At 34.0% G+C, this 24,374-nt stretch overlaps 1 protein-coding gene across 6 annotated transcripts in view; it reads left to right on the forward strand.

Moving 5' to 3' along the window:
- Nucleotides 1-22,776, forward strand: part of PCMTD1 (protein-L-isoaspartate (D-aspartate) O-methyltransferase domain containing 1) — a 68,307-nt gene extending 45,531 nt beyond the window's left edge. For 5 of the 6 annotated variants that reach the window (XM_077876962.1, XM_077876967.1, XM_077876964.1 and 2 more), the window contains 3 exons: nucleotides 9,415-9,586; nucleotides 11,194-11,317; nucleotides 19,629-22,776. In XM_077876962.1, the coding sequence (XP_077733088.1) occupies nucleotides 9,415-9,586; nucleotides 11,194-11,317; nucleotides 19,629-19,993 (661 nt within the window). In that variant the 3' untranslated portion in view covers nucleotides 19,994-22,776. Of the gene's footprint in view, nucleotides 1-3,786; nucleotides 3,979-9,414; nucleotides 9,587-11,193; nucleotides 11,318-19,628 lie in introns of all 6 variants that reach the window. The other variant, XM_077876966.1, reaches the window with a different exon arrangement.
- Nucleotides 22,777-24,374: the final 1,598 nt, after the last annotated feature.

A 24,374-nucleotide genomic window follows, 5' to 3' on the forward strand; every position in this document is an offset into this window, starting at 1 on the left:
AACAGATAAGTTTGAAGACTACATATTCGTGTCTCAATTTAAAGAAAAATTCTAAAATTGTTTCCATATAATTGTAAAACAGATTTCTTTGTATTTCTTGAGTTTTGTTGTTACTCTGTTATACAGATTTGTTATTCATAAAATGGTGGGTGAATCATAAAAAGTGTGACATGACCTAAATGTTTCTTTATAATTTTCATTAGTCTTGTTTTTTTAGTTAAAATACTCAGGCTTTATAATATAGTTGTTTCTGAAGTGTTGCAACTTGTTTTTAAAACAGATTCATGCATTAATAAACTAGGCTGAAAAAATTAGTTCTGGAAATGTTATCTATTCTGGTTTTCAAGTAATGTGAAGTATTGGTTAAATATTTCAGATTACAAAAGTATCTTGCATACAAAGTGTAGTAAGTACTGGGAAAATGTTTTGTTTTGCATAAAGTAGTGGTTGAAAGCTTAGTAAAGTCATTGACTTAACTCATTGGACTCCTTTTTTGGTCTTTTTATATTATTTGGCTTTGGTGACAGAAATTATAATAGTGTCCATTCTAGTGTTTTGATGATTTCCTAGCAGTTTTCCTTCATGTTTGTGGATGATATTTTTATTTATAATCAGTTTTTTGAATTTGAAAAACTTGCCAAAGTGATTTTAAAAATCCCATTTCCAAGTGGTTTCATTATATTTAATTGTATACAGGTCATCAAAATACATATTTTAATTAACAAAATATAAAGTAACTTACATTAATATCTAAAGTAAATTATTAATTAATTAATATTAATTAAATTAATATCTATTTTTGTATTCTTCAGTACCAGATTATTCTTGATCATGTGTAACACAGAGAAGAGATAGCTAAAACCTAATACCTTCCAGTCTTATCCTATTTGTTTGGATCTATTTTAATAAATTCTTTTTTCAAAAGTATTGTTATGTCACTTATGATTTAAATTGCATCTTTAAAATTTTCCTACATATATCTATTGGAGATCATAGTGAACTCCAAATATAGTAGGTGGGAAAGAATCTATAAACTCAACCTTAAAATATATAAGGTAAGGTAACCTTTTAAAAAATACAAATGTGTGTTTTTGTGTGTACTTTATAAAGCAAACTTGGTTCCTGAGTCTTGAAAGTAGTATTTTTTTCTTTTAGGAGAAAGAATCTTTATTATAATGTATGCATTTTACTTTTCTTTCCATGCCATACTCCTGTATCAGCAAATGAAATAATTTGAAGAGGCTACTCTGAATTTACTGTATTTGGAGATGGGCACGAAGGGGGAGCTCTCTTGTATGGCTTTTCCCTTTGCTCTACCTGTGGCATTTCCAGATTTGCTGAAATTTCCTTATAAAACTGACATTTGATTTTAAAGGTCTTCCTAAACACGGGCAAGACTTTTCTAGTAAAAGTTAGTAACTATTTTGGACTTCCTGGGCTAACTGGTCCCTGTAGTAACTGCTCAACTCTGCCATTGTAATGCAGAAGCAGCATTAGACGCCATGGAAGGAAATGGGGGTGAGATGTCCTACGAACATTATATTTACAGAAACAAGCAGCAGGCTGCCCTCACTTCTGCTCTTCACACAGACTCTTTAGAATACCTTTGTTTTAGCCCACTCTGATCTAGACAAGTCTTTGGGCCTAGGTTTTAAAGGCCCTTCAGTGTCTGGTTTTCATAAGGGAAGAAGTTTGGAGAAGGTCAAGTTATTATCAGTATTTGTGCTCAAGCAGTAAGCAAAATAATCTCGCCAGTTTATAGTAACTTGGAAGAATAAGTTAGTTAAAGTAGCCTGAATTGTAAACCTTTATCCAGTTTATACTTTACAAATGAGTTGGTGTTTGGTATAGCATTTGTTTATAGCAATGTTTATGTACTTACATGTGTACCTGTGCATGAGGTTGACTTAGCACTCTGGAATGCATGTTTTGGAGTGTGCCATTTCCTTATAAGAGATTGGTCGTTCCTATCTCCCCTCCCTTTCAAGGATACTGTTAGCTGACTTTGGAAATATTCTAACATCAGTAGCAAAATGAGTGCAGCGTAGTCTGATTTATTTGAAGATTTTCATTCTGTTCAAATGGGGAGGACTTTTGTTTCTATATAATTTTTCATATAACTGAGTCATGATAGGAGTACTGAAAACCGTAATGAGGTAATAAAAAATAATAGCACTTAATATGTATTGTCTGTTCATTAAGTACCATGTACCATTCATTCTAAGTGCTTAATCCACAGCCCAAGAGGCTGTATTGATGTCCACATTGCCCAGCTAGGAAAACTGAGGAATAGACAAGCTGTGACCTCATTAAGCCAGCCTTTTTATTTAGTTCTGATTTAGCTATGATAATGTAAATACTGATTTCTTCTAATATTTCTTCCCAGCAGTAAGCTGCTCCCCATGAATTACAGTCAAGCAACTTAGCCCAAGATACAAAAGTTGAAGCAGCACTTATTTTTTCATCATTTACTTCCCTTATATTAGAATTAAGGAATGCTGTTAACATGGTTAAATGCATGATAGCATTTTTATTACAAAGTATACCTACCCTGTTCATTAATGAAACTCACTTATGGTGTGAGTTACTTTTGAGGGCACAGATGACTCAGAGAAGCAATGTAGTCCTCAAATTTAGTTGAGGTATAAGTTTTAAGGTAAATGCACAATTAGTATACTCTTCTGTGTTTTAGAAGATTTGTTTAATTGATTTATGACAGTATCTGGTGGCCTAAGTTTATCTTTAATTATAGGTTCATTTTTTCCCATGTGGTTTTATTTGCATTGGAAAAATTAAATGCTTCTATATTCTGTCAACTTTATCAGCAGAGTAGTCCTGCTTCATCTTTAAGAGAATTATGCATACTTGAAATAGTTTTGTTATCTGTGACTACATATTCAACATTATTTCAAAATATTTCTTAGATATTTGAATATTTTGATGCACCAATAATGTTCAGATGTTAGTTTTATAACAGTTATTACAGGTCCTGAACAGTTTTTAATCATGACCAACATTCAAATGGTGGTAACAGAAATGCTTGAGAATAGTCATCAGGGCTGTTTATCAATTATATATTTTTCCATCAATGAGAAATGGCATTGGGAAAAGTTGGATGGCTTCAAACACATTGTTAGGGGAAATAATTGTTGAAATACTGAAGGCTTACTTTTATGTGATGTACCTGCACATTTCCTATAAAGCATTTAGAGATTGTTTTTGATCTATGGATTTTCCAAAAGCTTCACTCAATGGAAGAACACTGTATTTACTTACTCTTAACACTTTGCTTTAAATAATGCTTGAATTATTCTGAGATGAGTTTGGTGCAGTTGGAAGGGAAAACACTTGAAAAGGTAAAGTAATTGATTTTTAAAATTTTGCTTTATACTATAGCTTAATTATTGATTGTAAGAGTTTTTGAGTAGTATAACTGCATTTGGAGATCAAGAGATAATGTTTCCCTGGATTTTCTTCCCAATGGAAAATTCTGAAGTTTTGTCTTGTTTTAATTAAGTAGTCATAGCTCTTAAAACCCAAAATGTGTATTTTGACAAAGTGTTTTAAGAAAAAGGTTTCTGTGATTCATTTGGCAGATTGTTTTGGATGAGGAATGAGAACAAGGTAGGATTCTTTCCAATGACCTTGAAATCCTTTATTCCATTGGAATAATTGTCTAAACTTTCAATGACAGCATCCTGTGGCACATGATAAACTAGGTGTGCAAATTTTCAGCCCCCACTTCAACAGTGTATTGAAGGGGAATGTTGTTTTTTCTACTCTCAGTCAGCTCCTAGACCTAGACTATCCGTCTAAGAGGGAAGCTGCAGGGCAAGGCTAGGTCACCCTGATCTCCTAGCAGCTTATCAAAAGAATTATATGGGCAAGTTGGCAAGGTCCCTGCTGTGAAGGAAATCATCTGTCCGTCTCCAGACGAAGATATTCCAACATGCACCTATAAAGAAAACCACTGCTAAGGTAAGTGATGAGAATCCCGGTGGTCTTTTGGGCAAGTGTTCATGTTGAAAACCAAGATAATATGTGCTCTATATTTTTCTGCAAATGATTTCCAGTCTACATTTTAGTAAGAGTGTGTCAAATATTTTCCCTCTGCATAAGAGTCTAAAAACAATTACTAAATTTTCAGATTTAAATCAAACAAACTATAAGTCTAAAGTGAATTAATTTATAGTTATTACACACATTTCAGAACTGTTTATTTTGTATACAGATAACTTACATTGTTAGGATAATTCAGTGTAATTTAGGAACGTGAGTCATCTCCATCTGGGAAATTGTGTTTGAGAAATTTTCTTCAAAGAATAAAAATGATTGCTACTTTTCACTTTACTAACAGTCATAAAATTTTAATGAACTTTTCTAAATTAAGAATAAAAATTAGGGCAAGTACATGTGAACCATACTTTCATGAGTAAAATAATAACCACATAGGAAATGCCATTTTGGTACACCTCTTGCTTTTCCTCTCCCCCTCAGGTTTGTGGTCAATGTGAAAAAAATGAAATTTGGATTTTCTTTTTCACTATTTTTAACCTAGATTTTATATATAGATCTATAAATAGTGTAGTACTATTTTGTAATAAAGTGAAAACTTCTGATTAGTTTATTGCTAAAGTCTTCCAGATTATATCCAACTTGTATTTGTGGTTTAAAAATATGTCCTTTGCCTCTATAGAGGTTTGTGGAAACCTAGGTGAGATGCAGCTTTCAGAAGATAGTGAAAGCTTATGGAAGAAAATGTTTTCTTTATTTTTCTGTCTACAGTGGAAGTCTGAGTAGGAGTTGTAATTTACTCTTGATAACACGGTAGCCCTCATCCATATCTCCAGTCAGTTGTTTAGTTCTTTGCAAATATCAGCATGAGCGTGATCTGACATGGGTAGGAGCATATCCATAAAACATAGGCCTAAACATTTTTAATCATCGACTTTATCAAAAAGTATTATTAGCTGTGGAATTGGTATACTTTTGTGAAATGCTGTTATAAAAAATAAGCCATAGTTTTAATATTAGAATACAAAATGTCTAAGATCCTCAACTATGTACCTAGTTAAAAATATTTAAGCTCATCTCTAAGTCCTTTATTAGGAAAGATAATCCATTACCCATTTATTTGTATGTATGTATGTGTGTGTGTGTGTGTGTATATACATATACATAAAATGGTATGCAGTTTGCACATTGTTTTGTGTTCTTTACTAATGTGAAGGATTCATGTATTACTGGTAAAAAAAGACCAAGCCATAGTTACAATAAAGAACCCCCAGATGGAACACTATCTATGGTAGATGTTTTCCTTAATAACTACTAAATTGGTAGTGTTACAACTTTTTTGTGATGTCTTTGGCATATGAATTTTCTAATATATTCTAGGTGTTTTAGTGCCAACATTTAAAAATATTACAGTGTTCTCCAATTTTATTTATTTCCTTGAAGTTTTTTTTTTACTATTTTGTATCTAGAAATAGTCCAGTCCTTAGGAACATCTCAAGTTTTATTAAATTTTCAGATTTGAATATTCTTTCAAAGGAAGTTAATTTGACTGTTAAATGAAAGTGTAAGGATCCCATATGTATTTGTTAGAAATATATGTTCCATTTGCATTAGTAGAAATTTATAGATTTAGAGATTTGATTTTCAGTGTAATTATCTTTTGTAATTCTCCCTAAGTGGAAGCACATATACTTGTTTTGATCTGCATTACTGGGGAAAGAAAGCATTAAATTGTTTCCTAAAGTTATGGTGGCTTATTTAAGGTCTTCAGGAGGGCCCAAAAAAGTGCCTTTCAGTTATAGGACAGTTGACTGACTCATTAAAGGCAAGGATTTTTTTTTTAATTATTTGAGGGTTTTTGTGTTTTTTTGTGTTTGTTTTTTTTTTGCATTTTGAGAAAACTGTATTCTGTATTGTCAAGTTACAGCTTCTATAGTGACTAATTTAATAAAACAAGAACCATCATATTGATACAGAAAGTATCATAGGCACATATTTTTCCTGTAACTTTCTGGGCAAGTCTCTCTCCTAGTCCTGAGATTTTATTTTGGGTTCATGTTCTAAGTTGATAGGTGGAAAAATTGACAAAACATTTGTTTTTTATATGGTTCACTCAGTAAATATATTTTGAGGACTATAATATGTAATGGAGATACATCTAAAATTCAGAAGAAATATTCACGTAAATAGCAGGAAAACCAGGAGAATATTTCAAAGGGAAGATTGTGTTAAGGAGAAAGTATTTGAAGCTTCTAGTTACTGGTGATAAGTAGAAGGGTATTTAGCATCTTCAGTTTATGTGGCTGAAATACATATCCACATACATACACACGCATATTCACTGCTATACACATATGTATAAAAGAAATATTGAGCTATTTTAATATTTATTTTGGACTAAATCTTTGAAATCCCATGTGAATTTTATCCTTATAGTACATTTCAATTTGGACTAGCTGCATTTTAAAACCTCAATATCCACATGTGGCTAGTGACTACCATCTCGGCTACCATATAGCTCTAGATTACCCTGTCTCATCTTTCAGTTCACAACTTGTTGTTTCTTAAGGAAGCTTTCTCTGATTCCCTAGGTCTGTCCATTTCTTTACACTGTCAGTCTTAAGGAATCCTATTCTCTTCCTTCAGAGCATTTATCATAGTTTAAATCTTTATTCCTGAGATTCTCTGATGCTCATCTATCTCTTTCACTAACTGTAGGCATGATTGTTTCCCAGTGTATGTTCAATCTTTACACACAACTGGTGCTCAGTAAATAATATTTCACTTAATGGATTGTGCTCATTTGTAGTATAAGGAAATTTGACCAGAATCACACATTTGATTTTAAAATCAGGCACTAAATTCTTTCTAATTAATTTTGCTGTGATAAGGATGTATAAAATATTATTAATCTGAGAAGTGGTTTTAATTGTAAGGTGTTTACTTGGAATGGTGTTGTCCTAGATCATACTTCTGTAAACTATCATGTATTTTTAACAAGTAGACAGATTTTAAAACCATAAGCATATTTTTGAGTTGATTTAACAGACTTGCTAAAAGAAGTTTTAATAATTTAATTTTTTAAAAATAAATTCCCTGCTCATATTCATCCTGAAAATAAGACTGACTTAAATTATTATAAAATTAAATTTTTTAAGTTGAATTTTTATAAGAATAAATATTTTTAGATAGACTTCCTTGAAAATAGTCCTTTTCATTTTAAAGAATGCTTATTGTGAGTTTGGTGAAGTGATTAAACCACATGATCTGCATTATCTGATTAGTTGAAAGTCAAGAAATTATAATTTGGCCATATTTTAGACAATCATAGGTTGTACCATAGTCTTGAGTTTAAAAGGAATTTAAGTATGGTCCCTAACCTAGGTAAGTTTATACTTTCCTGTGTACTATGCAAGTAGCAAGAATGAGATACTGTTAAAACAGAATTGGATAAGATTTCATTACTAAAACTGGTATTTGAACTGTATCTTGAAGGGATAGGAGGCGTTTATCATGGGAAGAATTTTAGTCAAAGGAACAGCATATATACACAGATACAGAGTTCCAAAACATTTTGTAATACTTCACTAAGCAACTAGAAGCACACAGTTGACCCTTGAACAACATAGTTTTAAACTGTGCAGGATGGCTTAAATGCAGATTTTTTTTATGGCACAGTACTATAAATATGTTTTTTCTTCTTCCTTATTTTCTTAATATTTTCTTTAGCTCTATTGTAAGAATATAGTATATAATACATGTAACATACTAAATATCTATTAGTCAACTGTTCATGTTAGTAAGGCTTCTGGTCAACAGTAGGTTATTAGTAGTTAGGTTTTTGCGGAGTCATAAGTTATACTTGGATATTTGAGGGAGGAGGTCTGCACCCCTAACTTCTGCCTTGTTCAAGGGTCAACTGTAAGTCAGTCTGGCTACAGCATAGTTTGGCAGGAAGAAGGGGGTATGCAGGGGAGGCAGAGCCAGGAAATGAATCTGGCAGGACAGTTTGATGGTAGGGTCATAAAAAGCCCCATGTGGTACTATAAGGAAACTTCACCCTATCCTGTACAGTAGGGAACAAAACCATGGAAGGGACTTGAAAAATGTGACTAGCAGGGAGGCAGTTGCACTGAAAGGAAAAATGAGGCATGGACTTACCCTAGTATGTGGGTGTGGAAAAGAGAGTATACACAGATTACTCACCCCACCCTAACCCCTCAGTCCTTCCCACCCTACCCTTGACCCTTCCACTTAGAAGACAGGATACTGAAAACGGCATAATTCTGGTAAATTCTTCTTTAAATATTAATGAAGATAATGTGTCTGTGTTTTAGTGAATTTTAATGGAAACTTGTTATGTAATAAGTCTATTAATTACTAAAGGGCAGGATATGTTTTATAAAGCAGAAATGATTATGATTCAATCAGTGTCATTTTTCACTGCATGCCGAAACTTTTAATATAAATTATTTCATTCTCAAATAATAGCCTGATTTTGCTGTGTGGTCATATTAACTTTAATTAACTTAAAAGTAAAAGGATATTCCATGAGTTAGTTTTTTAAAAGATTACATGTTTTATTAGTGCTTTGGGATTTTAATTAATGTTACATGTTAGTAACTATTTTCCAATTTGTTAAAATTTAAGGAATAAAGTAGAAGTCTAAATAGGTTAGTTTGTAAAAGCATAACTCTATATACCATGAACCAACACTGTAACCAGGAACAGGTGGCCTGGATAAAATGCCTTTGCTTTGAAAACAGTATCTCCTTTTGTTGCATAGGGAGATCACAAAGCAGCAGTAACATCCTCTAACAATCCTGTAACATAGCTCTGCTAAAATCTGTAAGGAAAATCTCCCTAATCTTAGTGGTTGCTAAGGTATGTGGTCAGGACATTGATGTCTTTTCCTGACAAAACTTTCCACTATTAGCCATAGCAAAAATATCAAACAGAGATGAATACTGCATGAGCCCTTCCCATTGACACTGGCCTGTCAGCTTTTTTTTTTTTTTGGAAAGGGCAGTGGAAGGTGAATCTTGTTTGTTTGACCCTTGTGATTCTCATCCTTAGTATATGTCATTTGTGGGGCATCATAAGATGGGTATCATGAAGGGCTTTTCATTATATTCATTTTTTTAAGCTCTAAATGAGGTTTCAGTTTGGCAAAAAATAGGTTAATGTTTTGTAAACATGTGCACTCTATCATTGATGATAAAACACTATATTTGATCAGTTAAGCTTCATAAATATGATATTTAAATCAAATTTCATAATGATATTTATCCTAAAATTAATTTTGGTAACTTCACTGTTACAAAAAACTGAATTATGTTAATTTTTTTAGATTTAATATTTTATTTAAATGAATTAAAATATATTTGTTTTTTCATGCAGATTTGAGTTCTGTGAACCTGCATTTGTGGTTGGTAATTGCCTCCAGATAGCATCTGACAGTCATCAGTATGATCGAATTTATTGTGGGGCTGGTGTCCAGAAAGACCATGAAAACTACATGAAAATATTACTGAAAGTTGGAGGCATTCTAGTCATGCCTATAGAAGATCAGGTAACTTTACTGTCCTTTGCTTAAACACAGTAGCTTAAGGTGGGAAATGGAATCAGTGAAAAGTAGGTTTAATTTTTAGAGAAGTACCCGCCATAGATCAAAACTTGAAATGGAGTCTTAATTACTGAACCAAAGCAGATATAGAAGAAATTCTTTATACTAGGATTTGAAGAGATTTGGTCTTTCACCAAGAGCTTAGCTACCACCTACATGGTGTTTGCCAAGTCGTTTCTTCCTACAGTTTCTTTACCTGGAGCTTGTTTCAGTTGGATGTAATAATCTCTACTAGCTGCTCAGTTTCAAACATTTTTTTAGTTCTCTGAACATGAGAAAAAGAAAATATATTTGGGATTTGATTTGGACTACTTAAATCTATTGAAGAAACAAGTAAATTTTTAATTCTTCATTTAGTACTACATTGACTCACTTGAAAATATTTGCTTGCCTTCGGTTGAGAATTACTAGGTATAATAAATGCATGAAAATACTGATGTATTAAAAAATGGGTGGATCTTTCAAAAGGAAATTACTTTAAAAATGTACAAAAATGCAAAAAAAATGTACAAAAATGCATTTCAAAAAAAATCTGTAATACTCATTTTAACCTAAGTTTGTTTGAGATGTTTAAAATGCTTTGTGGTTTATACAGTAGAAGATAAATTGTGTAAGACAACTGGGACCTTGCCTGATCATTTTGGAGTTTATAATCTTAGGGAGTCCCTTAACATCACAGCATGTTATTTGCAGTTAAGTTTTTTGCCATTACCTTGTACTGTGCTCTGTGGCAAATTGTTTGTCAGTTATTAAAAAGACATAATATAAAACATTCATTAAAAAACACTCCTGGAAAAAAGTTACTCAAATGCTTCTGGAGTTGAGACTCCCAGATGAACAATCTTCTGTTTTCTGTTAAAGATATATCTTCAAACATTTAAGATATGGCTTCCCATTGGTATTTTATTAAATATTAATTATATACTATTATACTGATCTGAAATATAATGCACTGACTTTTATGGTAGAAATTGAAAGTATTAATTCAACTTGATCAAGCCATGTACTGAGCTAATATTTTTTTCCCAAGGACTGGGGATGGATTTTTGCCAGGTGGGTAAACTTCTAATCCTCTTGTGATTAATTAAATCTATTTTTGAAATACTAAGTTGAGATTAGAATTAGAATCTGCCTTTTTTACCATCATGGAAGACCAAGAAATTGACTCTTTGGAACAATAATCAGAACATGGTTTTATTAATATAGTGCTTTAACCAAACAACTGAACCTATGTGAGACATATATTTTGGGAGCCCCTGGCAGGTGTGGATTGAAATAAGACCCCCAGAAGCTGTCAGAGCCCAAATATAATATTATGAGTCACTAGACCATATTTGGATCTACTTACATGGACTTATCTTTCTAGAGCTGCAAATATTTGTCATTCCTTATTATTTTATGGTAAGTATTTAAATGAAAGTAATTTGATTGCATTCAAATAGAAGTGACTATAGCAACCATTGGCATTTATTTTGTTAAAGCAAAATTGTGACTATAAGATGATCACATTTCCAGGACTAAGCTATTCTATTTCTGTTTTTCCCTTTAAATAGTTAACACAAATTATGCGAACTGGACAAAACACTTGGGAAAGTAAAAACATCCTTGCTGTTTCATTTGCTCCACTTGTACAACCAAGTAAGAATGATAATGGCAAACCAGATTCTGTAGGACTCCGTAAGTAACTCTTGGTCCTTTCTGATTGAAATGTGGCTTAGATTGTTCAACTCTTATGCTTGAGATTTAATGGACTATATAATTATGAAGAAGTAAATATGTAGGCAGTAATATATTCAATAAATTTATTCAACTTTTTTATGGAGGTGGGTTGGAGCTCCTCCTACCTTGCACCAGATGCTGTTAGCTGCCTTCATGGACATATGAAAAGAAGGGGCAGGTCAAAGAAAACATGAATTTATTAATTATAGTTGTGAATTTATTATATTAAGTTTGTTGGCATTTTCTGTACAGTAGGACAGCAAACACAAAAGCCTTTATTTGGGCTGCAAGGAACTTGGTTGTTCCAAGGCCAGAAATAAATTTCAGGGTAGTTGAAAGTCATTGGCTAGAGTATAGAAGATAGATTATACTAGACTTAAAGGGAAAATCAGTGTTGGTGTGGACAGAGTTGTTTGAAAGGAGAAAAATAGTAGACTTCATGGAAGATGGTGGTAAAGAAAAAAGGAGGATGTAAAGTTTTACCTTGAATAGGTAGTTGAGTAGTAGTATCATTTATTTGGTGGTACCATTGTTTGCAAGACTGGCAATGGAATAGTTTGGAAATAGGTGTAGGAGGATCACATACTTTATTCTGGCCACATTTAAGTTCTCTGTTGGCATGCATGTGTCAGGTAGTCAAGTAGATACAAACCTACTGCATGAGGGAGATATAAATTAAAAATCATCAATGAAAAAAGACATTTTAAGCTATAGGAGTGGGAAGAGTGAGGAGAGAGGTGTTTGTGTTGGAAACCAAGAAAAAAAAAAACTATTTCAAGAAAGGGAGTGATCAACTTACTGCAGTTGAAAGACAAAGAGATGAGAGTAGCTTCAATTGGTTTGTGACTTATGATTTTGAAAATCAGTAAGTAAAGTTCTGTACCAAAAATGAACTTTACCATGGTAGACTTCTTCCTTTAATTTGCTTTTTAAATGAATCTATTTTAGGGGCTCATATGGTTGAGTGTCTGCCTTCGGCTCAGGTCATGATTTCAGGGTTCTGGTGTCAAGTCCCTCATCGGGCTCCCTGCTCAGTGGGGGAGTCTGCTTCTCCCTCTCCCCCATGTGATATTTCTCTCTCTCTCTCTCTCTCTCTCTCTCTCAAATAAATAAATAAATAAATAAATAAATAAATAAATAAATAATCTTTTTTAAATAATGAATCTATTTCAGGGAACCTGGCTTTATACTTAATTTTTAAATTTTATTTTCATTTCATCTTCTCTTCTTTTGAGCTTTGTGATTTTTGTGGTCTGTTTGTCCCTGTTCAGGTTCTTACCAATGGAGAGATGGACTTGGTGGGCAGATAGCTAGGAATTGAAATGTCACTTTTATCACCTACAAAAGTAGATGGGGGAATATGGCTAAGGTCTGCATGTTAAATTCTTTTCTCCTTCCTATTTTCTTAATGTCAGAATTACAGGTTATTTTTGACTGTTTTCTTTATCATAACTGGTTAGAGAGTCATAAAGAGAAGTAATGAAAACAATTCTGTCACATAGTTTGGTCTTGACAGTGGCCTGACTAAACCGTAGCATAATGTGTATCTGTAAGGGTATTGAAGTGCCCTTACAGAAGCCCCTGTACATTTCTGTGCACCAGCTATTTACTGATGTGTTACTTTCTAATAGACGTAGTCTGACTATCCACCCAGCTAAGGCAGTGCTGGGCAACCTCCCATCGTGTAGGCTTACTCTGTCAGTACAGGTGAGCAGAGCTTAATGAGTATGCTTGTAAACAGAGGAAAAGAGAAAGGAAAGGATGGAGCCACATATGACCAGATGTTTTTTACACACAAACTGTATAGGCCACTCCTCCTGCCTTGGGGAAGAAGGTGTGTTGTGATGCAGAGACCCAGGTAGCTCTGCAGCAAATGTCAGTGACAGGGAGATCTCTTCCCCAGAAGCCCAGGACAGGGCTTACTAGCATTCTTCTCTAATAGGAGCTGCCATCAAAGGAGACTTATTGACCACTCTCTTCATTTTCATAAGATTCATAAATTCTGACACGGTGCTCTTAATTTTAATCTCATTTAGAAAGAAATCAGGCCTTCAGTTCTAAAAAACTTTTGAGCCTTTCACAATTCAGAAAGTGTTAATCAGCCATTTTTTCCAAACATACTTGTTGCTACTGTATGCTGCTTACAAAAATGACATAACAAAACCACTTAAAACTTCCTTATAGGGACGACTGGGTGGCTCAGCGGTTGAGCGTCTGCCTTCCAACTCAGGGTGTGATCCTGGAGTCCTGGGATCGAGTCCCACATCGGGTTCCCTGCATGGGGACCCTGCTTCTCCCTCTGCCTATGTCTCTGTTTCTGTCTCTCTTGTCTCCTGTGAATAAATAAATAAAATCTTTAAAAAACAAAACAAAACTTCCTTATGAAAGGAAACTGGAGTATATGAAAAATTAAAAATAAGAATGATTAAGACAACCAAAGGATTATCAAAAAGATTGATTCTATTGGAAAGGTAAAGTTACTCTGCTAGAATGTTAAATTTAAACTTCCTTCCTGTCTGTTCAGAGAGAGACATGTGATTGTATGTGCTATGGGACTAAAAGGAACTTCTTTTTAGCGCCAAAATCGAGTAACTGTCACTTGTATTCACATGCATGATATAATTATTTCAATAAAGTATACTTTTTGTTAGACTGTACACACACATACCTGTATATATATATACATGTATGTAGTTACCATATAGTATGGGCTATACTATACAGTAGACTACGTCATACTGTTGTTATCAAATACTTGTTATCAAAAACTCCTTGCAAAGAGCATAATAATAACAAAACTATTTACTCCTTCCTGTTTTCCAGACATTAGAATTACAGGTTATTTATGACAGTTTTCTTTAACCTATCATAACTGATTAGAGAGTCACATAAAGAGAGGTAATGAAAACAATCGTAACACAGTTTGGTCTTGACAATGGCCCACCTTAACCATAAGCATGATGTGTTTCTGTAAGGATATAGAAGTGTCCTTACAGAAGCCCCTGTACATTTCTGTGCATCAGCCATTTACTGGTGTGTTACTGTCTAACAGACACTGTTGCAGTCTGAGCATTCCTCATTATGACAGTTTTCCTAGTTTAGTGTCCTTTAGAAAACTGTATTTTATAAGTGTGATTTTACATGGCATAGTTATGAATGGCATGGATGATAATAGGCAATTTTGTTCTTTCTCATTTTAAGGATGTCAACATAAACAGATTTAGGTAGTTAATAAGACTGTTGTTGGTTGGGTTGATTGACATGGTTGTGAATGTAAAGTAGGGATAAATTGGTTAAAAGGCATAGAATGGAAGACAGGCCTAAATTAAGAAACAAGTATCTATCATGCCTCTGAAGTATTTAAATGACCTGTCTGAATTTTCATCAGAATAATGTGGTAGGGATGGGAAGAGGAAATGGCAGTGTTGATGAAGGAAGATGAGCTAGAAGGGATAGTTGTTGAAGTTGTTATTAACTCTCTTGTGTATACTTGAAAGTTTCTATAATAAAAAAATTATCAACTCCCAATAGAAATTTATAAAAATAAGTCGGGAATTATGATTTGATAAAGAATAAAGGCTTCACTATGAATAATGTTCACAGAATGAAAAATGTTCTGAAAATATTATTTGTCAAAATTTAATAGGATGTTTGGAAAATAAGAACGTTTCCTTTTCTTGCTTAAAATTGCTTTCTGTTTAGAAACATTATTTCATTAATTATAGGGGATTAAAATAAAGAATGTTAGCAAAAAAACTAAAAACATACACGTGCAAATCTTTTGCCAAATGTATTTTGTAGCTGTGAAATTGCCCATATAAATAGTTACTAAAATGTAGTTAGAACTTTTCCTGAAGTTTATTTATCACTACTTTTGATTCACCTTAAAGTACTATTTGTTTTTGGAGGAGTATACAACATTATAAAAAAAACAAAAACAAAAACAAAACAAAACAAAAAAAAGCAACTGCTTTAAGTTCAGGGCCGGCCCTTTAGAAAGGGTGAAAGGAAAGAGGAAAAAACTCTCTACCAACTAAAGAAAAACTGTTTTCTCTATACACCACCCAGTAGGTACATCTTTCTTTATTCCAGATGTGTGGGTTTTTCCACACCAAGCAATTCTACAATTCTTTGTGGACACCAACTAGGTGTCCTGTGATCTAACTCCATTCTGACACTAGCTGGTATTAGCATAGACCTTGAAGGCTTAAAGGGCTCTACCTCACAAGGCTGCCCACTCCTCCTCCAGCTTGAGACACCAGTCAATCACAAGTATGAGTTTTCACTTGTGTTTCTGATTGCCTGGCTGTAAATCAGAAATTTGTTGGAGTGGCTTACAGAACCCAGGAAAACAGTTTACTTATTAGATTACCAGGTTTTTATTATCAAAGGATCCAACACACAACCAGTTGGAATTGATTGATTTATGAGAAGGACAAGAGCTTCTATGCCTTCTCTAGGTGCACCGCCTCCTTGGTACTTTTCTGTGTTCATCAACCCGGAAGCTCTCTTTGCACCCTTTCGGTTAAGGCTTTTTATAGAGTTTGATTGGCCACTTATTTTTTTTTTTTTTAATTTTTATTTTTTTATTTATGATAGTCACAGAGAGAGAGAGAGAGAGAGGCAGAGACACAGGCAGAGGGAGAAGCAGGCTCCATGCACCGGGAGCCTGACGTGGGATTCGATCCCGGGTCTCCAGGATCGCGCCCTGGGCCAAAGGCAGGCGCTAAACCACTGCGCCACCCAGGGATCCCTGATTGGCCACTTATGATGAACTCAACGTCCAGCCTCTTTTCCCCTCCCAGAGGGTAGTGGAAGTTCCAGTCCTCTAATCCCATGGTTGGTTCCCCTGGCAACCAGCCCAGCATCCTCTGGGGCTTACCAAAAGTTGCCTCATTAATGTAAACTCAGGTGTGGTTGGAAGGAATCTGCTATGCTCTTATCACTTAGATAATTCCAAGTGTTTTCAGAGCTCTGTGTCAGGAATGAGAAGCCAAATCTATATTTCTTATAAGTCACAAGGGACAAAAGAGACCTAAGAAATTGTGGCACTGAATCACTTTGAGCTATATGAAGTTGCTGTTTTTGAAGGTTAAAAATGGCCCCAAATCATCACTTTTGTGAGTTTGACCTAAATATAATGCCCTTTTCAATTTTTATTAATAAATAAAAATGAAAGTGCTGAGTGCTAGGTTCCTATGAAATCTTTATGAGACTACCTTTTGGGAAACAAAGCTTATGTGTGTGTGTTAGGGATAACCTTAATTATAATTTTGAAGTGAAAGCTTTAATTCAAAATAAAATTTTAATAGCAATCAGGATTAGCATTGTCTAGTCCATTAAATCCTTATCTCATAACTGGAAGCATTAGAAACAAGTGAATGTTAAAGCATAGAAAATATGGGGGACTTTTGAATAACTAGGACTGAGAATTATCTAAAAGTTTTTGTATCATTCAGAAAAACTTAAATGCAGCTCCTGTGAATACTATTTTGGGATTTAAGTAAAGTCTGAATCCTTTTCCATTCTGGGTCTAGTTGGTTCTTTATGAAGTTAAGTATTCTGACAGTTTAGGATTGAAAGGTTCATAATTCTAACAGTGTCCTTGGAATAGCAATGTTGGCAGAGGAGGAACATAATTAACGTGTGAAAAGAGAGTACCAAAAATGTGAGAGAGGTTCAAGAATAAAGACCAGCTGAAAAGACTAATTATAGCTCTATTTCTTAGCTTTTTTTATAATTTCTAAAACTCTTTTATAGATTTATTCTCCCAGCTTCCTCATGCCCCTGCTTTTTCAGAGCTCACTTAGTCCATTCTTCTCTGTCTACACTCCCTCTTGGGTGCTCAGGGAGAGGCTGGTGGCTCCCAGATTTCTATCCCCAGCCCTGACCTTGCCCCTGAGTCCGAAGGTCATGATTCAGCTGCTTGTGGTTGGGCAGGAGCATAGAGTTTGCAGTTAAATGTCCATGTTCAGATCCCAACTCCTGTCACTTATGAGCTCTGTGACCGGTATCAAGTTATTTTACCTCTTTTCCTCACTTAGTATAAAGTGTATTATTGCCCATAACATGCCAAAATGGTGATTAGTATGTCCCTGTTGTTTTTCTTCCTGAAATCTCCATTCAGGAAATGTAACAGACATTTCAGATTTAACACAGAACAAATTTTTTATTTTCTTCTCACCAACTACACTCTTCCTCCTTCCTCTTTGTCATGTCAGTAATTGACATTAGCATTTTTGTATGGGCTAAAATTCTACAACCAATCCCTTGTCCATCCTGTCTTCAAAATGTGTTTCAAATTTGTCCACTTCTGTGCATTTTTACTGCCATCTTCCTCACTCCCATCTGCATCAGAGTGTGGTCAGATCTCAGGTGGATTACTGGAGTGTTCCCACCTGATCTCCTGCTCCTTCTCTTTATGATCCATATTCACAGAGGAGCCTGAGTGCCATTTTCATTGCATTATGACCCTGCTTTTTAAAAACCCTTGAGTAGCTGCATGGCCAAAACAGGGCACGTTTTTTGTTTTTGTTTTTTGTTTTTTGTTTTTTGTTTTTTTTTTTGACCAAGGCCTGCAAGGTCATCCATGATTATACCTCTTACTGTTTCTTCCTGCTCTGAACTTTATCTATGCTAGCCTTCTTTCAGCTCCTTGAATATGCTAAGCTCATTTACCTTTTAGGGCTTTTTGCATTTACCTTTAGGTATTGAGTGAATGTGAAACAACTTAAACAGTTTTAGGAGGTAGGCAGAGCAGGTAGTATTTTACACATTTTAGCATATAAGGGATGGTATGTCACATGTTTTTACCAGTGCTCACAAAACTTCATCACTGACGGAAGCAGGACTTGAACTCAAATTGTTATATGTTGTTTCAGTTTCCATCTCATACAGCTGGGGGCAGGCACAGGCAGTAGAACAGTTTCCAATAGGCATATCCAGTATGGTTCTTTGGAATTCTTTTCTATTCCAGTATTCAGTAGGGAGTTGAAAAAAGATAGTTTGAAGAAAAGATTTTGTAGTTGGCCATTTAGGCCTGTGCTAAGAGGTCTTTGAATCAGTCTGAAAAACTGGAGTTTAAAAACAAACAAGCAAAAACTATCTCCTACTGCAGGGTGTATGCAATTTGTGATAGGATCTGGTGTTCAGAACACAGGAGGTGCTCTGAGCCTTGGACAGGATGATGTACTGTGCAAGCCTAGTGCCTCCAGGGCCCTGTGGGGAGCACAAATAGGAAATGCTGTGGCCCTCACTCCTGGAGCTTATAGTCTGACGGTAGGGAGAGAACCGCGTACCAGAGTTACTAAAGAAGGCAGGATTTCATTGGTTATAATAAAAAAGTTTCCAAGGTAAGTATCCAGAAAAGACTACCAAAAGTAAAGAAATAAAAAATAAATGAAGATTTTTCATGCTGTTTAAGTGGAGGAGGGTTATGTTTTATATTGTTGAGGCATTTGAGAAGAACCCTTAATGATGGTTTCATTTCCATAGGAATGGAAACTTACTGGGATAGAGAATTAATTTCTTTCTTTATAAAGTATTGGAACAGGCTACAGAGAAGAATGTGTGTTCTAGGGCTTATGCATTTATAGATTTGTGGGAGACAGGAGTGAAACGACAGGATAGGGTCCATCTGTGATGTGTTCGGTAGAAGTAAACATCAATAAATTGAGGAAATCTGCAGTGTGTTCTTGGGTTATTATTATTTGGGTTATTATTTACAGCATGATTTGTGGTGTCTCTTTGCCTATGAACCAGTTCTACTTGCTGATTAACAGAGAAAAATTGTGTGTGTGTATGTGTGTGTGTGTGTGTAAGAGCTTTAAAGCTCAGACTGAGACAGCTCAAATGTTGCCTTTATTTGAGTGTGTAGAATAGATCACTTTTGTATCAAAAAGTATAAAAAAGATATGTAGTATAAAAACTCCCTTCTATTCTTGTTCCCTAAATACTTTATTCTCATGTAGCCTGTTTCTAAGCTCTTATTTATTCTTTCAAAGAATTTTTATGCAGGTATGGGAATATACATATACACATATCTGTACATAGAAACTTTCCCACTGTCCACAGAATTTAGAATAGTGGCCTGGCATTTAGTAAGTGCCTTGAAGTCTTTGTTAGATGGCGTCAGAGTTTTTATACTTTCTGTGTTTTCTAATGTTTGCTAAGAAATACTTGTTTTGTTCTGTGAAGAAATGAACAAATACATAATGTTTTACTTTTTTATGTTTTATGTGTGTGTTTTGTTTTTGTTTTTGTTTTTTAGCCCCCTGTGCTGTCAGGAATCTACAGGACTTGGCTCGTATTTATATTCGACGTACACTTAGAAATTTCATAAATGATGAGATGCAGGCCAAGGGGATTCCTCAGAGGGCTCCACCCAAAAGAAAAAGAAAGAGGGTTAAACAGAGAATTAATACTTACGTATTTGTGGGTAATCAGCTTATTCCTCAGCCTCTAGACAGTGAGGAGGATGAAAAAATGGAAGAAGATAAAGAAGAGGAAGAGAAAGATCACAGTGAAGCCATGAAGCCCGAGGAGCCACCTCAGAATTTACTGAGAGAAAAAATCATGAAACTTCCCCTCCCTGAATCTTTAAAGGCTTACTTGACATATTTTAGAGAAAAATAACTTAGATCAAGAAGAAAGAATGCCTACTGATAATTCCTTTGGTCTTGAAAATGTAGCATTTGTTAGGAGTTAAAAGAGAATTCTTTCATCAGTGCGAATTATAGTGATAAAAGTATAATTTGTTTTTGTCTTAGTAATAAAAATGATGTATTCAGTAAATAAAAAGAATCCCTTTTATAAAATATATTTTTCTTTAAATCTTGGAAAAAAATGCTGTTTTAACTCAGAGTGACTTCAAGAGTGGAATGCAACAATACTCAAGATTTGTGTACTGTAAATCCTTTTCTGGTTCCTTACAGATTTGTAGTGCTGAGGCTTACATTTAATTTTGTATAAGGTTAAATAATTGTTAAGCATATACTGATTTTTGAATTGCAGTTGTTTGCATTTCCTCTATGAAAACTTTCTTTTCTAATCAGGAAATCAAATGCCGTATAGACCACTGACCTTACTTTGTTGCAATCACTATTGCTGAGTCGCTGTAGTATTCCGGGCAATACATGAGTGCAATAACAATACAGATACTGAATAATTTAGCTTTAAAAAACAAAAACAAAAACAAAAAACATTTCGTGAAATTCAACAGCACTGCTACTTTTGCTTTTGAATCTATTGCCAAAAGATATGGGGAAACTATCTGCTTCTCTCATAGAGATTTTAAGAGCACATCAAGTGAGTATTAAATAAAAAGTATATACCTAATACAGTTCTTAATTTGTGTGGACCCTTTACATTTTCAGTATTTAAAAATAATGAGGTTATCTTACTTGCTGGAGTTTTAGAAGATAGTATACTTAGGTTTGGTTTTTCTGTTATCCGCTGTGCTTTATACAGTATTTGGTTTAAAAAAGAAAACCCATTGTTCTGTATGACTGTTGACAGCGCAAACAGTTAGGGAGTAAATGTGGGTAATGGCCTCTTTCTTAGGTTGTGCTCAGAGGCAGGACCAGAGCAGATTTGGTCAGCAGGTGCACTTTAGCAAATGGAACTCCTAGTTCATTTGAATATTTGTCTTTGACAAGGTAGGACTGAGCTAGCCTACATTTGCTTCGAATTCATCTTTGTAGTGTATGAGATATTCACAGAAATTGTATGTAGATGCCTTTTGCTTTGAAAATTGTGTTCAGAATCATAAGTTTAACCTTTGGGACCTATGTTGTGCTCATTTAACTTCTCATGGTGTGTGTGGGGGGGTTTGTTTTGTTTTTTTGCTAAAATTATAATGATTTTCACTTTTTTCTTAATACCACATAAACTATCCATCATTTGACTGTTATAGCTTATCAGTGATAAAAGAGGTAGTAAATGCCATTTTTGGTTTCTTTCCTTGAAAACAGTCATTCCTTGTTAAGGAAGTGTCACATGGATTATGTATTTTTTAAAAGGAAAAATTTGAGAGTATCACTACCACCAGCATCACTATTTCAGTAGTTGATCAAATACATTTAAGGAAACCCAGTTGATGTATAGTAAAAGGATTATTAGCTCTTGAAAGATTTAACTATTAGTAAGACACAGATGGTTTCAAAAATCTCAGATCTGGTAATTCTACATATTTAAAATAACTGTCTGAATATTATTCTAAGGATGAATTCTCCCAAGTAAATTAGACTATTTTAGTAATTGAAAGATAATTTCATGGAAGAAGGTATTTGTTTTATACCAGTGACTTGGGGCTACATGTATCTCCACATTTTTTTTTTTTAGATGATTACTAAGCTGTTACTATAAAGAAATATCCCATCTCATTTCTATCAAGGAAAAAATAGTTTTATACAATTGTCATGTTAGGAATATTCATTTTATTTTAAATTGTTAGTTTTAGAAGCTTAATATCAAGTTCCTGGTACCCACATATTTTTATCTAGTATCTACGTATTTTTATCCAGCACCCTTCCTTTGGCTGCCCTCTACACACTTTGTTGGTTTTGGAGCTAGTGTTCAGTTATGTAAACATAAATATTCTTAAATGATGATTTTACTATTCAAAAGAGAGTTTTTGTCAAGGACATATTTGAAGATTGATTTGTTCAAATGGTCTTTTATTTTGTTGACCTTAGCAAAGTGTATACAGTAGATTCCCATTATCATTACATATTTTTTTGTCATTGAAATGTATCATTTGTGTTTTTAAATGCATTCATTCATTTTACAGTTGTGACTTTATCATTGACTTTAAATAAAGAAGTAGAAATAAAAAATGAAAATTCAAGTGAAAAGCCCTTTTATCTGTTAATGGGAATATATTAGAATGATTAAGAATATTTTGGGTTTGTGTGTATTTTTTAATTCATGGTTACTTGAGTATGGATAATTATGCTTTATAGGTGGAGAAGTAGCAAATAAAGGTGAAGTAAAGTTAATTGAAAATGATGAGGGTTATATTAAAAGGATTTTAGCAGCCAGATAAAACAATAGAAATAATCTAATCTAATTATTTTACAAAAAGAAAGTAGGGGTAGGGAGATAACATGATTTTCCTAAGTCAAATCGCTAGATGGAGATGGCTTGAAATAGTGTCCAGCATCTGATAAATCTGACAAACTGTCAACAGCACCGTTACTACCAAGAAGATGATTTAAATCTACACCTCTTATTGGTTAACATGTTTGGTTCCAGTCTTAATAAAGAAAATGTCATTAAGATAGCATACATAATGGTCAAAATGTAAAAAATGTTAGGTGTTGGTTTCTAGCTGTTTGAGAGGCTAAAAGTGAAGCAAAGCCTATGAAATCATTTGAAGACTGAAAACTATTTCAAATAAACAGTTGCATATAATTAAATTTTGTTCTCCAGTAGCCTGGCTTTCTTTCTTTTTCTTTTTAATTTAGAAAATCTCGGGATCCCTGGGTGGCGCAGTGGTTTGGCGCCTGCCTTTGGCCCAGGGCGCGATCCTGGAGACCCAGGATCGAATCCCACATCGGGCTCCTGGTGCATGGAGCCTGCTTCTCCCTCTGCCTATGTCTCTGCCTCTCTCTCTCTGTGTGTGACTATCATAAATAAATAAAAAAAATTAAAAAAAAAAAAAAAAAAAGAAAATCTCAATATACCTATGGATATATGCTTGAAGTATTATACCCAATTGTTTGTATTTGGACATCTTACTTCCTTTTGACTGTTGCCACCTCTGAAGACAGTGTAGGTTTTTTTTTAAATTTGTTTTTATTAAGTATTAAGTAGATGTGAAGGATATTTAGAAGATACATGCAAAACACAAGGAATAATAATTCAGTGTACATGTAGGTACACATGTGTACCTACTACTAGATTTGATTACTGGCATCACCATGACTTGTGTGCCCCTTCTTAATCTTCTCTTAATTACTATCTGGGGTATTCCTTTTGTGTTTATCATAACTTTGCCTTTTGCTATAGCTTCAGCACATAGGTTTGAATCTCTAAACAGTATATCATTTGGCTTCATATATATTTAACTTTATACAAGTGGAATCATACTGTATGTATTCTGCAGGATTTTTTTTTCACTCCACATTGCCTTTCTGAGATTGTTCCATGTTGTATATGGTTACGTTACATCCACAACTCATTTTAATTATTCATTCTACTATTGATGGACGTTTGTTGTTACATCAAATAGTTCGGTTGTCAACATTCTTCAACATGTCTTGTGGCTGTATTGTGTGCAAGAGTCTTCATAGGGTGTGCATCAAGGAATAAAATTACTGGATCACAGAATATGTTTATATTCACTTTCATGGATGGTGCAAGTATATCTCCCTGAATAGTGTAACAGTATGTTCCTTCCTGCAGTGTTTAAACATTCCAGTTATTCCATAACCCTACCTACATTTGATAGCAATTTTTTGCCTGTTTCGAGTGTGAAGTGTTATAGAGGCTTTGTTACTTATTAAGGAGGTTTTGTACCTTTTTGAGTGTTTCTTGGTTTACATCTCCTTTCTATAAAGTTTACATTCAAGTCTTGGAAATGTTTTATTGGGTAGTTTCTTTTAAAGAAATTGGCTTGTATGGTTCCTTATGTAGTCTGGCTATTAACCCATTGTCAGTTACATCTACTACAGATATCTTTCATTAGCTTGTGGTTTCTGTTCTCATTCTGTTTGTGGCGTCTTTCATGAATTAGAATTTTCAATTTTAATTGTGTCACATTCATCTTCACACAACCTCAATCCAGAATCATGAAAATATTAGCCTATATTTTCTTTAAAAGTTGTGATTTTTGTCTTTCACATTTAAGTCTTACACATACTGTTGATCTTTGTCTAAAGTGAGAAACAATACTTTCTTTTTTCTTACTTTTTTGATCAACTGTTTCAACACCATTTTTTGAAAAGTCCCATTTTCCTCTTCTGATCTACAGTGTTGTCATACATTTTTGTATGTTTGTGCTTTGTGTCTAGAT

Source organism: Canis aureus, chromosome 28 (assembly GCF_053574225.1).
Source record: "Canis aureus isolate CA01 chromosome 28, VMU_Caureus_v.1.0, whole genome shotgun sequence".
Classification (NCBI taxonomy): Eukaryota; Metazoa; Chordata; class Mammalia; order Carnivora; family Canidae; genus Canis; species Canis aureus.